The sequence below is a fragment of the Pan paniscus genome, chromosome 15 (assembly GCF_029289425.2).
Source record: "Pan paniscus chromosome 15, NHGRI_mPanPan1-v2.0_pri, whole genome shotgun sequence".
NCBI classification, from domain to species: Eukaryota; Metazoa; Chordata; class Mammalia; order Primates; family Hominidae; genus Pan; species Pan paniscus.
Window position 1 is genome coordinate 75007758 of NC_073264.2, and position 13322 is coordinate 75021079.

Below are 13322 nucleotides of genomic sequence, written 5' to 3' on the forward strand. Positions count from 1 at the left end.
TTTAGTAGTAATATAATTATCCCTTGTTATCTGTGGTGTATAGGTTCCAGGACCCCACAGATACCAAAATCCACAAATACTCAAGTCTCTTACATAAAATGGCATGGTATTTGCATATAACCTACACATATCCTCCCATATGCTTTAAATCATCTCTAGATTACTGATAGTACCTAATACAACGTAAATGCTATGTGAATAGTTATGCTATATTGGTTATTTGTATTTTTATTGCTATATTTTTATTTTTTATTTATTTATTTTTTTAGATGGAGTCTCGCTCTGTTGCCCAGGCTGGAGTGCAGTGGTCCACGATCTTGGCTCAATGAAACTTCCACCTCCTGGGTTCAAGTGATGCTCCTGCCTCAGCCTCCCAAGTAGCTGAGATTACAGGCATGTGCCTGGCTGATTTTTATATTTTTAGTAGAGACAGGGTTTCACCATGTTGGCCAGGTCTTGGAACTCCTGACCTCAAGTGATCTACCTGCCTTGGCCTCCCAAAGTACTAGGATTACAGGCATGAGCCACTGCGCCTGGCCTGTTATTTTTTATTTTTATTTTTTCTGAATATTTTTTATCTGCTTGGTTGAATCAATGGATGTGGATGGCCAACTATATATTCATAGTTTTACAGTTTTCTCTACTGTCCGACTCCACAACATTTCATCATCCCAAAAAGGATCCCCATATCCAGGAGATGATTAAAAAAAGAAAAAGAATTCCCATTATTAGTATCATTGACCATGTCTCTCTTTCTCCAGCCCCTGGCAACCATTAATCTGCTTTCTGTGTCTGGATTTGCCTGTTCTGGACATTTCATATGGCCTTTTTTTTTTTTTTTTTTTTTTTCCCTAAATGGAGTCTTGCTGTCTCCCAGGCTGGAGTGCAGTGGCGTGATGTCGGCTCACTGCAAGCTCCGCCTCCTTGGTTCACGCCATTCTCCTGCCTCAGCGTACCGAGTAGCTGGGACTACAGGCGCCCGCCACCACGCCCGGCTACTTTTTTGTATTTTTAGTAGAGATGGGGTTTCACCGTGTTAGCCAGGATGGTCTCGATCTCCTGACCTCGTGATCCTCCCGCCTCAGCCTCCCAAAGTGCCTGGATTACAGGAGTAAGCCACCGTGCCCGGCCTTTTTTTTTTTTTTTTTTTTGACAGAGTCTCACTCTGGCTCAGGCTGGAGTGCAGCGGCATGATCTTGGCTCACTGCAACTTCCACCTCCTGGGTTCAAGCAATTTTCCTGCCTCAACCTCGCAAGCAGCTGGGATTATATGCGCCCGCCACCACGCCTAGCTAATTTTTGTAGAGATGCGGTTTCACCATGTTGGCCGGGCTGGTCTTGATCTCCTGACCTCAAGTAATCTGCCTGCCTCGGCCTCCCAAAGTGCTGGGATTACATGTGTGAACCGCTGCACCTGGCTAAAATAAATTTATTTTAGATTCAGGGGGTACATGTGCAGGTTTGTTACAAGGGTATATTCCAAGATGCTGAAGTTTGGGCTACTAATGACCCTGTTGACCAAGCAGTGAACATAGTACCTGATAGGTAGTTTTTCAGCCCTTGCCCCATAGCCGCTTTTGGAATCCCCAGTGTTTATTGTTCCCATCTTTGTGTCCATAAGTACCCAGTGTTTAGCTCCCGCTTATAAGTGAGAACATGGTGTTTGATTTTCTGTTTCTGTGTTAATTTGCTTAGGATAATGGCCTCCAGCTGCATCCATGTTGCTGCAGAGGACATGATTTTGTTCTTTTTTATGGCTGCATAGTATTTCATGGTGTATATGTGCCACATTTTCTGTATCGTATTTACCATTGATGGGCACCTGGGTTGATTCCATGTCTTTGCTGTTGTGAATAGTGCTGCATTGAACATGTGAGGGCAAGTGTCTTTTTGGTAGAGCAGTTTATTTTCCTTTGGGTAGATAGCCAGTAATGGGATTGCTGGTTCAAATGGTGATTCAGTTTTTAGTTCTAAGCTTTGTAATATTCCACCCTGTTTCTATTGTATAGGTTTTTTTTTTTTTTTTTTTTTTTTTTTTTTTTTTTTTGCTATGCAGGACTACTGCAGTATCTATAGCTTTTTAGTCTCTGTGATGAATATTTACGTTGTTTCCAGTATTTAGCCATTTAAAATAATGTTGCCGTGATGAATAACCTTGTGCACAGAGTATTTCACATTTTGCTGCTGTAATTTTGGGACATATTCCTAGAAGTGGGATTCCTAGGTCAAAGGGCAAGTGCATCTACAATTTTTCTAGATCTGGTCAGATTCCCCCAAAGAGGTTTTTGTATTTTGCATTCCCAGCAAAATACAATCAGCAATGATGATTGCTGTACCATGTGTTTGTCAATTGTGAATTTGTTCCTAGCATTTAGAAATTGGGAGATTCTACTTAAAAATCCTTATTTCCAGTGTCTTAAAAAAAAATCAGAGAATCTGCCTTAATCTACCCATGGCAACAGTTGGCTAGAGCTGAATAACAGCTGCCCCTTTTCTAGGTACTCTCTAGGTTACTGCAGCCCCCACTTGGCCATTTTACTTACTTTTGCTACCTATCAGTCTCCTATAGACATGAGTTTTTGACCCCTACTCTAAGTATGGTTTTCTGGGTAGGTAGAATGGAGATGGAGAGTTTGGGACTTGAAGACATAGAGGACAATTTAGATTATTATGTTGTAAGAGCCACCAGTGTGAATGTTGATGACCCTAAAGAGGGTGGCAGGGAATATGACAAGGGGATATTAGGAACACAGGATTGAAATCCTTGAGGAAAGCACATGTCCTAGAGGTCCATGGAAGACTATCTGAAAAAGAAGGCATATTTTTTGTGGTCGCCATGGTCCTATACCAAAGAGGTTTTGTGAAGGCAGCATTACAGTAGGTCTGGAGAGGACCAGCGGCTGGGAGCAGGGAGTGTGCTAAAGCCCTCCTGGTGTACTCTTCCTGCCTTCCCCCATATACTGAAGTTTGAGAGGCTGGGAAGGTGGGGAATGGGAAAAGGAGCAGCTGCTTATGTTCAGTTTAACATTCTCTGGGTATCTCCATCTAGGTCTTGAGTTCATTCTCTTCCTGTCCTTTTGGCTTCCTTGTTTAACCTGGTCCCTGTTTCAGGAGAGAAGCCTCATCAGTGCCAAGTCTGTGGGAAGACCTTCTCTCAGAGTGGAAGCAGGAATGTGCATATGAGAAAGCATCACCTGCAGCTGGGAGCAGCTGGGAGTCAAGAGCAGGAGCAAACTGGTGAGGAGGGTGAGCATAGTGGAAGGCTATACTACTTCTAGGGTTCCACGAGCCAAATCACTGTCCTGCCTGCTTATCTGGAAATTTTCTGATTCTGTTTTGGGTAGATAGACCTGGTCTCATTTGATGGGCTGATGGTTTCCAAACATAGCTATACAGTAGAATCATCTGCAACCTTTTAAAATTTATATACTTTTTGTTGCTTGTCCCCCCACCAATAAAACAAAGCAATCTGATAAATGAGATAATTTGCAAGATCCTAGAATCTGTAGTTTTAAAAGTTTCCCTAGTGAGTTTGATGGTAACTAGTGCTGATCCATGAACAAGCATTTGAGTAACACAGTGATAAAAGATTTCCGCATGGGAAGAGTTTAAGCTTTTTTATTTTTTTAGATGGAGTCTTGCTTTGTCACCCAGGCTGGAGTGCAGTGGCGCCATCTCGACTCACCGCAACCTCTGCCTCCTGGGTTCAAGCAGTTCTCCTGCCTCAGCCTCTTGAGTAGCTGGGATTATAGGCAGGTGCCACCACACCTGGCTGATTTTTACATTTTTGTAGAGACGGGGTTTCACCATGTTGGCCAGGCTGGAAGCATATTTTATTTACCAGTCATGACTACCTTTTTGCCCTGCCTGAAATTTGATAACTCTTTTTAATTCTTATTCCTTCGCCATATCTTTCCTTAATTATTCCAAATATTCCTTTCTAAAGATCCACCTATCCTGTTTCATATGCTAATTCTTCAGACGCTGAACACAAGCAAGGATCATTATCTTCTAAGGCTTACTCTTTCCCTTCTAGGTTTATTCTTGTTTCTCGAAAGTAGGTGAAATAGGAGGTGGCATCCCATCTATAGGTTAACTTCTAGTAATGAAAGAGAAGGCCAGCTTCTGTTGAAAGAAAATGAGGACCAGGCACAGCCTTGATTGCTGTATGTCTCTCACAACCTATTCTCTGTGCAGCTGAGCCACTGATGGGCAGTAGTTTGCTTGAAGAGGCTTCAGTACCCAGTAAAAACCTGGTGTCTGTGAATTCCCAGCCCAGCCTTGGTGGAGAGTCCTTGAACCTACCAAATACCAATTCTATCCTGGGAGTTGATGATGGTAAGACTTCCAACTCTCCTTTATTTGGGAAAAATGGGCTGCAACTAGGGGCTAAGGAATGGGGTGTCTCCACAATGTATGTTTAAATCTCATTTCTTATGAGTAGCTGTGGTATGAGTAGCATTTGTGTTCTTATTCTCTGGGGTGGATTAGTCAATCTGTTTAAAAAAAATTTTTTTTTCATTGAAGATAATATAATAAAAGAATAAAAAGAAAAAATTCTTAAGAAAAAATTATTCCTAATCCTAGCGTCCTAGCCCAACTATTTCTATCTTTCCTATTGCAGTTATGGAAGAACTTAACTTTTAAAACATTTAAACAGAACATAACCAGGTTTTACAGAGGAGATATAAAGCAATTTCTCCATACCTTCAAAAGCCATATCTTCTGGAGAAAAGAAAGGGCTCTCTAGGAAACACTTGCTCCTCTCTGGTATAGAAATTTCACCCAAGTTACACAGGCCAGGCCCTCTTCTCTGAAAAACTTAACAGGTGAGGTCAGCATGCATTTATTCAGTGCCTACTGTGTGCCTGGCACCATGGGAAAGACAAAAGTAGAAGATAGGGACCTTAAAATCCAGTTGAGAAGTGAAAGCTTACATATATATGGGAAAGAACATTGAGTACATAAAAGATAGTATATAAGCCAACATTAAATTATATGGTACAGCATAAGATAGTTGTATAATCTAGAAAACCCCTAGAAGAAACTTCTAGTTTTTTGAGGGCTAAGTGGTATATCCATAAACTATTTCCAGAAGATTTTCATGGTGATCCCACTGATGAACATTTAGTAACTGTGAGACCCTATGTTTTTGTTACTCATATCATATTCAGTTAGTAAGTGCTATTAGTATCATTGGCGACTGCTTTTAAGGGTGGCTTTGGTTCCCTTACCTGCTTGCCTAAGACTTTTGCCTGTTTCATACATGGTTTTAATTCAGTTAAAAGTGCTAACGCCATATTATTCTAAATCCTGTATTAAGATTTCTTGCCTTTCTATTCTCTTTTTATAATACTTTCCAAATTCACTGATAATGCTTATCAGACAGGATTAACTTGGAAGAAATAGAGGAATGTGGGAAATAGAGGAATAGAGTTTTAGAGTTGTTAATGAGAGGCTTAATGATCCAGATAGGTGTATCTCTGGATTCACTTTTCATTGAAACATTTTTCTGTTGCTTCACAGAGGTGCTTGCTGAAGGATCCCCACGTTCCCTGTCTTCAGTGCCTGATGTGACACATCACCTGGTGACCATGCAGTCAGGGAGGCAATCATATGAAGTTTCTGTCTTAACTGCAGTAAATCCACAAGAGGTAAAGTGGTCTCTTGCCCTTTGTTTCTGTGACAATTCATGTGGGGAATGATTGAGAATTTAGAGGACCTGAAAAAGTCTCCAGTTTCCATTTCCTGGAAACTTTGGCACGAATATTTTCCTTTAAATTAAGCATGAGTTCAGCTTGAAAGGAGCCTGAGGGTTAGGGTCTTAATGAATTGGAGATTGGTCTGTCACAGCTGGGACTCCCGGCTTTAAAGTTCTTTTATATACATTCCTTGTTGATGTCTGTTCCCACTATTCTCTGCCACACTATAACATGATACAGCTTTTATTTTATAAAAGCACACAGCAGGCACTGAATAAATGCATGTTGACCTCACCTGTTAAGTTATTCAGAGAAGAGGGCCTGGCCTGTGTAAATTGGGTGAAATTTCTGTACCAGAGAGGAGCAAGTATTTCCTAGAGATCCCTTTCTTTTCTCCAGAAATAACATCCTGGAAAAAGTCCCTCAGCAAAAAAGGTAGTAACAAAATCATTAAACATAATTATTGTTCATTCTGCTATGGTATATGTCTGGGAGATACCAGGCTTAACCAAATGGGCATATACAGATTTGTTCACTTGCTTGCTAAGTGAGAACCATTACCTAAATCAATGGTCTCCAGCCTTTTTGGCACCAGGGACCAGTTTCGTTTCACCTCAGATCATCAGGCATTAGATTCTGATAAGGAGTGCGCAACCTAGATCCCTCAAATACACAGTTCACAATAGGGTTTGCGCTCCTATGAGAATCTGTTGCTGCTGCTGATCTGACAGGAGAGGTGGAGCTCAGGTGGTAATGCTTGCTCACCTGCTGCTCACCTCCTGCTGTGTGGCCCGGTTCCTAACAGGGCACGGACCAGTGCTGGTCCATGGCCTGGGGGTTGGTGACTTCTGATCTAAACAAAAAGGGTTTGAGGTTGAGCTAAAGCACTTTCAACTCTGTAGTTTGGCTTTGACTCAGAAAACAGAATGCAAAGTGGTCAGTGTTTTAGAATCTTGGGATATTTCACTGGTCTTGTGTCATGGGAGTGGTGGACTTCATCACGAGCACATTTCATATGCATAAACTTTTGTCAAAACCTCTGTAGCTTGGATCCTTTCAGTATTACATTAGTTTTTATGGTGCTCTTCCGTCTTTTCTCCTCTTTTCTTTTCTTTTTTTTTGAGACAGAGTCTCGCTCCGTTGCCCAGGCTGGAGTGCAGTGGTGCGTTCTTGGCTCACTGCAACCTCTGCCTCCCGGGTTCAAGCGATTCTCCTGCCTCAGCCTCCTGAGTAGCTGCTACTACAGGTGCGTGCCACCACGCCCAGCTAATTTTTTTGTATTTTTAGTAGAGACAGGGTTTCACCATGTTGGCCAGGGTGGTCTCGATCTCTTGACCTCGTGATCTGCCCGCCTCAGCCTCCCAAAGTGCTGGAATTACAGGCATGAGCCACTGCGCCCAGCCTTCTTCTTTTCATTATAACCTTTATACCACAGTAAGCTGTTGCATCATTCAAATGACTCTGCATCCTATATTGAATATTCTCCATTATTCTCTAATATCTTTGGGGGTACCCAGGATTACAGGGTTCTGGCATACATGTTAATGCTTTTGCCAGGACTTTTCTTTTTATTCATTGTCATGACCCATTGTCTTTGCTTATATTTAAAGTTTTTGCTTTTGATATCATTGGTTCTTTCCTAAGTCACTTTTTCGGGTAACTGCTTTGGAATGAATCATACATATCTCACTTACGGAGCCTTCCTCTTTCTCCTCCATTTTTCTTGTCTTCATTTTTCTATTTTAAAGCTTTTATTATGGAAATTTTCAGAGTACAGTGAGAGACTAGTATGATAAACCCACGTCGAAGTCGAAGTTAGGGCTGAGAGCGGCAGCTCACACCTGTCTCCTAACTTTGACTTTTTTTTTTTTTGAGATGGAGTCCCACTGTCGCCCAGGCTGGAGTGCAGTGGTGCGATCTCAGCTCACTGCAACCTCCGCCTCTCAGGTTCAAGCAATTTTCCTGCCTCAGCCTCCTGAGTAGCTGGGATTGCAGGCACCCACTACCAAACCCGGCTAATTTTTGTATTTTTATTAGAGATAGGGTTTTACCCTGTTGGCCAGGCTGGTCTGGAACTCCTGACCTCAAGTGATCCACCCACCTCAGCCTCCCAAAGTGCTGGGATTACAGGTGTGAGCTGCCGCGCTTGGCCCTAACTTTGACAGTTAACTTTATGCCATGCTCAGTGGCCCATGCCTGTAATCCCAGCACTTTCGGAGGTGGAGGCAAGTGGATTGCTTGAATCCAGGAGTTCAAAACCAGCCTGGGCAACATAAGACCCCTATCTCTACAAAAAATACAAAAAAAAATTAGCGGGACGTGGTGGCATGTGCCTGTGGTCCCAACTACTCGGGAGGCTGAAGTAGGAGGATCACCTAAGCCTGGGAGGTTGAGGCTGCAGTGAGCAGTGACTGTGCCACTGTACTCCAGCCTGGGTGACAGAGTGAGACCCTGTCTCAAAAGACAAAAATACAATTAACTTTATACTGTTCTTGTTTTATCTCTTTCCTCCTTTTGTTGTTGTTGCTGTTTATGATGGAGTATTTCAAAGCAAATTGTAGGCATGTCATTTCTTCTGTATATATTTCAGTATATGCCTCTAACAAGATACAATATTAAAAACTATAATATCTTTACCACTTCAAACAAAGATAACAATAATTTATTGTATCCTCTAATAGTCTATGTTCTTTTTTTCCTCCCCCTCAAAAATATCTTATGGTTGGTTTGCTAGAGTCAGGATTCAAACAATGTCTGTATATTGCATTTGTTTAATATTTCTCTTAATTCTCTTTATAATAGTCCTTTTTTTTTCAGTATGGTTATCTATTTAAGGAATTGGGTTTTTTGTTTTGTTTTGTTTTTGTTTTTGTTTTGAGACTGAGTCTCACTCTGTGGCCCAGGTCAGAGTGCAGTGGCGTGATCTCGGCTCACTGCAACCTCTGCCTCCCAGGTTCAAGCAATTCTCCTGCCTCAAGTCTCCCAATTAGCTGGGATTACAGGCACCTGCCACCAAGCCCCGCTAATTTTTGTATTTTTAGTAGAGACGGGCTTTTACCATGTTGGCCAGGCTGGTCCCAAACTCCTGACCTCAAGTGATCCACCCACCTCGGCCTCCCAAAGTGCTGGGATTACAGGCGTGAGCCACTGCGCCCGGCCAGGAATTGGAGTTTTTGTCCTAAAGATTTTCCCACATTCTGGTTTTGGCTGATTGACTCCTTTTGTTAATATTAATTTCTCTATCCACTGTATTTCCTAAAAACTGGTAGTTACATTTAGAGGTTTGATTAGATTCAATTTTTCCCCCTTGGCAAGAATATTTCATAAATGGTGCTCTTGCTTCCTATTACATCTCATCAGGAGGCACATGACAATCAGTTGATCTTAAGATTGGTAGGTTATGTAAAGGTTTTGGCAACCATTACTGATCATAGCCTAGATCTATTTTTCATTAAGGCCTGCAAAATGGTGATATCCTAATTCTCTTGTTCCCTCTGTGTTTATTATGATTTTTTTTTTTTGAGGTGGAGTCTTGCTATGTTGCCCAGGCTGGAGTGCAGTGGCACCATCTCGGCTCACTGCAACCTCTACCTCCCGAATTCAAGCGATTCTTCTGCCTCAGCCTCCTGAGTAGCTGGGACCACAGGCATGTGCCACCACGCCCGGCTGTATTTTTAGTAGAGACGGGGTTTCACCATGTTGGCTAGGCTGGTCTTGAACTCCTGACCTCAGGTGATCCACCCGCCTCAGCCTCCCAAACTGCTGGGATTACAGGCATGAGCCACTGTGCCCGGCCTAATTGTGATTCTTTTATACAAGAAATACTTCTCTCATCAACCATCGGGTTGCCCTGAAATCGTCATTTCAGGAAAACCATCTCGTTTTTCTTTTACCTAGTACACATTATTATTCGAGCAAGCCAACCGACAGCACCTAGCCTTTTCTTTTCTATATTTGAAACCTCAGAGCTTTTCTCTCCTGTATTGGTAAATATCTTTAAAATTCTCCACATTACCCAAATAAATGCCAGATGTATGAAAATTTAATTCATTCAGCGGCTAGTTACCACATACCCAGTATGTGTGGGGCATTCTGCAGGGTACTAGTTATACAATAGTAAACAAAATATAGTCTCTGCCTCAAATAGCTTATAGGCAGAATTAGGACCTTCATAACTATATATATGGTGCTGGAGTTGCACTGTACAGTGAGGTTAGGATGGGAGAAGTGACCAATTAATCAACCGGCATTTTTTTTTTTTTTTAATTTTTTAGACGGAGTCTCACTCTGTTGCCCAGGCTGGAGTGCAGTGACACAATCTCGGCCCACTGCAACCTCTACCTCCTGGGTTCAAGCAATTCTCATGTCTCAGACTCCTGAGTAGCTGGGATTACAGGCGGCCACCACCACACCCAGCTAATTTTTTGTATTTTTGATAGAGACGGGGTTTCATCATGTTGGCCAGGCTGGTCTCAAACTCCTGACCTTAGGTGATCCACCCGCCTCGGCCTCCCAAAGTGCTGGGATTACAGGCATGAGCCACTGCGCCCAGCCTAAACTGGCAGTTTTTAAATGTAGTACGTTCCAGTCTTGGGAGAAGTCAGAGAATATGTTTTAGAGTTTAAGTTGAGATGGGAGGGATGAATAGACATCATCTTGATGGAGAAGTAGGAGTTGGAAGAATATAACAGACAGAAGGACAGCAGTGTGTACAAAGGTAGAAGGTAAGGGAGTAGAGGGCCTCTGTGGAACTGTAAATAGGGTTGAGTGTGATGGGACATGGGATGAAGAGATGGGCTGGAGAGGAAAATTGAGAGCTGGAAAGATAAGCTAGTCTCTTGAAAGGTCTTACAAGGCATGATTTTATCCTGGGGGCACTGAAGAACCACTGCATGGTTTGAAGTAGGGTATGACGTGATCAGATTTGTGTATTCAGAATATCCAGTAATAGTATATTTGTTCCCTAGAACCTAGGCACGAGTCTTGGAATTGGCCTCAGAGCATCCATGTATAATAGGTGCTGCCCACTTACAGCCTCAGGGAGACAGCATAACACAGGCTGCCTAAAAAACGAAAGACCTGGGTGTGGTGGATCACGTCTATAATCCCAGCACTTTTGGAGGCTAAGGTGGGAGGATCACTTGAGGCCAGAAGTTCGAGACAAGCCTGGACAACAGAGCAAGATCCTGTCTCTACAAAAAGTTTTTTAAAAAATTATCCAGGCATAGTGGTGCATACCTGTAGTCCCAGCTACTCCAGAGGCTGAGGCAGGAGGATCAACTTGAGCCCAGGAGTTCGAGGCTGCAGTGAACTATGATTGTCCCACTGCACTCCAGCCTGGGAGAGATCCTATCCCAAAAATCAAACAAAAAAAAGGAAGTATGGTCTTCACTCCAGGAAGGCACAAAACCCTTAGAAAAATGGAAGGGTTTCATAATGGAAGCCCAAAACACTTAGAAAAATATTAACAACACAAAAGGGAAAGTGCTGTCCTGGATGTAGCTCAAAATCCTGCACTGTCACTTTTTCCTCATGGGTTTTTGTATATTTACAAACATACCCTCTGTCTGAGCCTCACTTCTTTTGTGTTTTCTTCACTTTTACCATTATTCTCCTCCTCTTATCACAGGCATTTCCACTGCTTATCCCCTCCTTTTCTTTCTTCACTAGTTTGGGTCCTCCAATACCTTCAGTTTTTTTTCAAGCTGTGAGGCCCTCCGGGTTCCAGGCTTAGCCCTCTTCCTCATCCAAGGTCTAGGTAATAACTTGCTATTTCTCCAGTGAGTGAGGAATGTTGATTCCTTAAGAACTTTCAGGTGCCAGAGAAGGTGAAGGCTATTTGCAACACGTGTCCGTTTCACCTTTTTTGGAGATCACCAAGCAGTATGGATCAAAGTCTACTGATGAACTTGTAATTCCTGTAAATATGCTCTAAAAATAAAAATAGCTTATCAAGAATATCAGAGAACAACCAAATCTGTTATCAGAAATTTTCATGAGAGGCTGGGTGAGGTGGCTAGCACTTTGGGAGGCTGGGGTGGGAGGATCAATTGAGCTTAGGAGTTTGAGACCAGCCTGGGCAACACAGGAAAACCCCATGTCTACAAAAAATAAAATAAAATTAGCTGGTCCTAGCTACTTGGGAGGCTGAGGTGAGAGGATCACTTGGGCCCAGGAGGTTGAGGCTGTAGTGAGCCATGATCTTGCCACTACACTCCAGTCTGGGTGACAGAGCCAAACTCTTTAAAAAAAAAAAAAAAAAGAAGAAAAATTACCATGGGAAAAATATCAGAAACTACAAGTCACCTCTCTGGTTCAGGTGGACAATCTCTATTTTCCCTCATTATTGTGCCACATCTGAGAATTAGATGGAGGACTCATTGCACAGGCCCAACTGGGAACCCCAGGGCTTTTGGGCTGTCATACTTACTAAAGGTCATTCTAAATGGGGCTCCATATTTACATTGAGTTCACATTCTTGAACTCAAGAACCAGTATAAGAGATTCCCAGCTAGTTTTGACTACCTCTTAGAATGCTTTCCAAATCAAGGCAAAAATAGAAATTACAAATTCTATAATATTTCTCATAAAGTACCTTTGCTAAGTTTGACTGCAAAGATCTGGATCTTGGCCTCCATTAAAAACACACTATTCTTAACTTTCCTGCCACACAGCATCAAATGGAATATGTGGTTTCTTTAAGGTTTAATTTTTTCTTTAGATTTTGTTTAAAAGTCTTTAAATTCCATATAATTAAACTCTTAAAAAAAAGTTTTTTTTGGTGGATACAGTGTCTTACCATGTTGCCCAGGCTGATCTCAAATTTCTGGCCTCAAGCAATCCTCCTCCCTCAGCCTCCCAAAGTGGTGGGGTTATAGGCATGAGCCATGGTGCCCAGCCCAATCATTAAATTCTACTGTATAAATTACCTTCATCCAAATTAGGATCACCAAGTAAATACATCTCAAGCTGAAGAATTTATTTGATTAGATTTTAATAAGTTGTTTTTGTTCTGAATTTTACTGAATTGTTCCCATCTCATTTTTGTGTGTCTGAAAACAGTCTCACTCTGTCACTCAGGCTGGAGTGCAGTGCAGTGGCATGATCATAGCTCACTGCACCCTTGAACTCCTGGGCTCAAGTGATCCTCCTCCCTCAGCCTCCCAAGTAGCTAGGACTGCAAGCATGTACCACCATCCTTAATTTTTAAAATTTTCTTGTAGAGACAGAGCCTCACTGTGTTGCCCAAGTGGGTCTGAAGTTTCTGGTCTCAAGCAGTTCTCCTGCCTCAGCCTCCCAAAGTGCTGGGATTACAGATGTGAGACACTGCACCCAGCCTCATTTTGTTTTTATATTAAAATGGAAGCCAATTTCATTATTTCGAAACTCCTTTGAATAGAGCCTTGTGTATAGAGTAGAATGTTAGTGGTAGTTGCCATTATGCAGGAGTCCCTTAGGCTTATCATTCTTTTAAGCCCAAGGAACCCCTAGATCTTTTATGAGTGGGTTTCAGCTCTCATATAGTACTTATAAAGGAACAGCTCCTCTTCCTATTTCCTTCTCCTACTTGAGCCTTCAGCCTATCCTTTGGCTGACACGTATAAGATTTTGGTTCCACCA

At 42.2% G+C, this 13322-nt stretch overlaps 1 protein-coding gene across 6 annotated transcripts in view; it reads left to right on the forward strand.

The window, feature by feature from the left end:
- ZNF410 (zinc finger protein 410) overlaps positions 1-13322 on the forward strand; it is a 40289-nt gene that overhangs the window by 25868 nt on the left and 1099 nt on the right. For 2 of the 6 annotated variants that reach the window (XM_008977894.6, XM_055097836.1), the window contains 3 exons: positions 3112-3246; positions 4198-4338; positions 5527-5654. In XM_008977894.6, the coding sequence (XP_008976142.2) occupies positions 3112-3246; positions 4198-4338; positions 5527-5654 (404 nt within the window). Of the gene's footprint in view, positions 1-3111; positions 3247-4197; positions 4339-4624; positions 4830-5526; positions 5658-9226; positions 9521-13322 lie in introns of those variants that run through there. The other 4 variants (XM_003824154.7, XM_055097837.1, XR_008620928.2 and 1 more) reach the window with 3 other exon arrangements.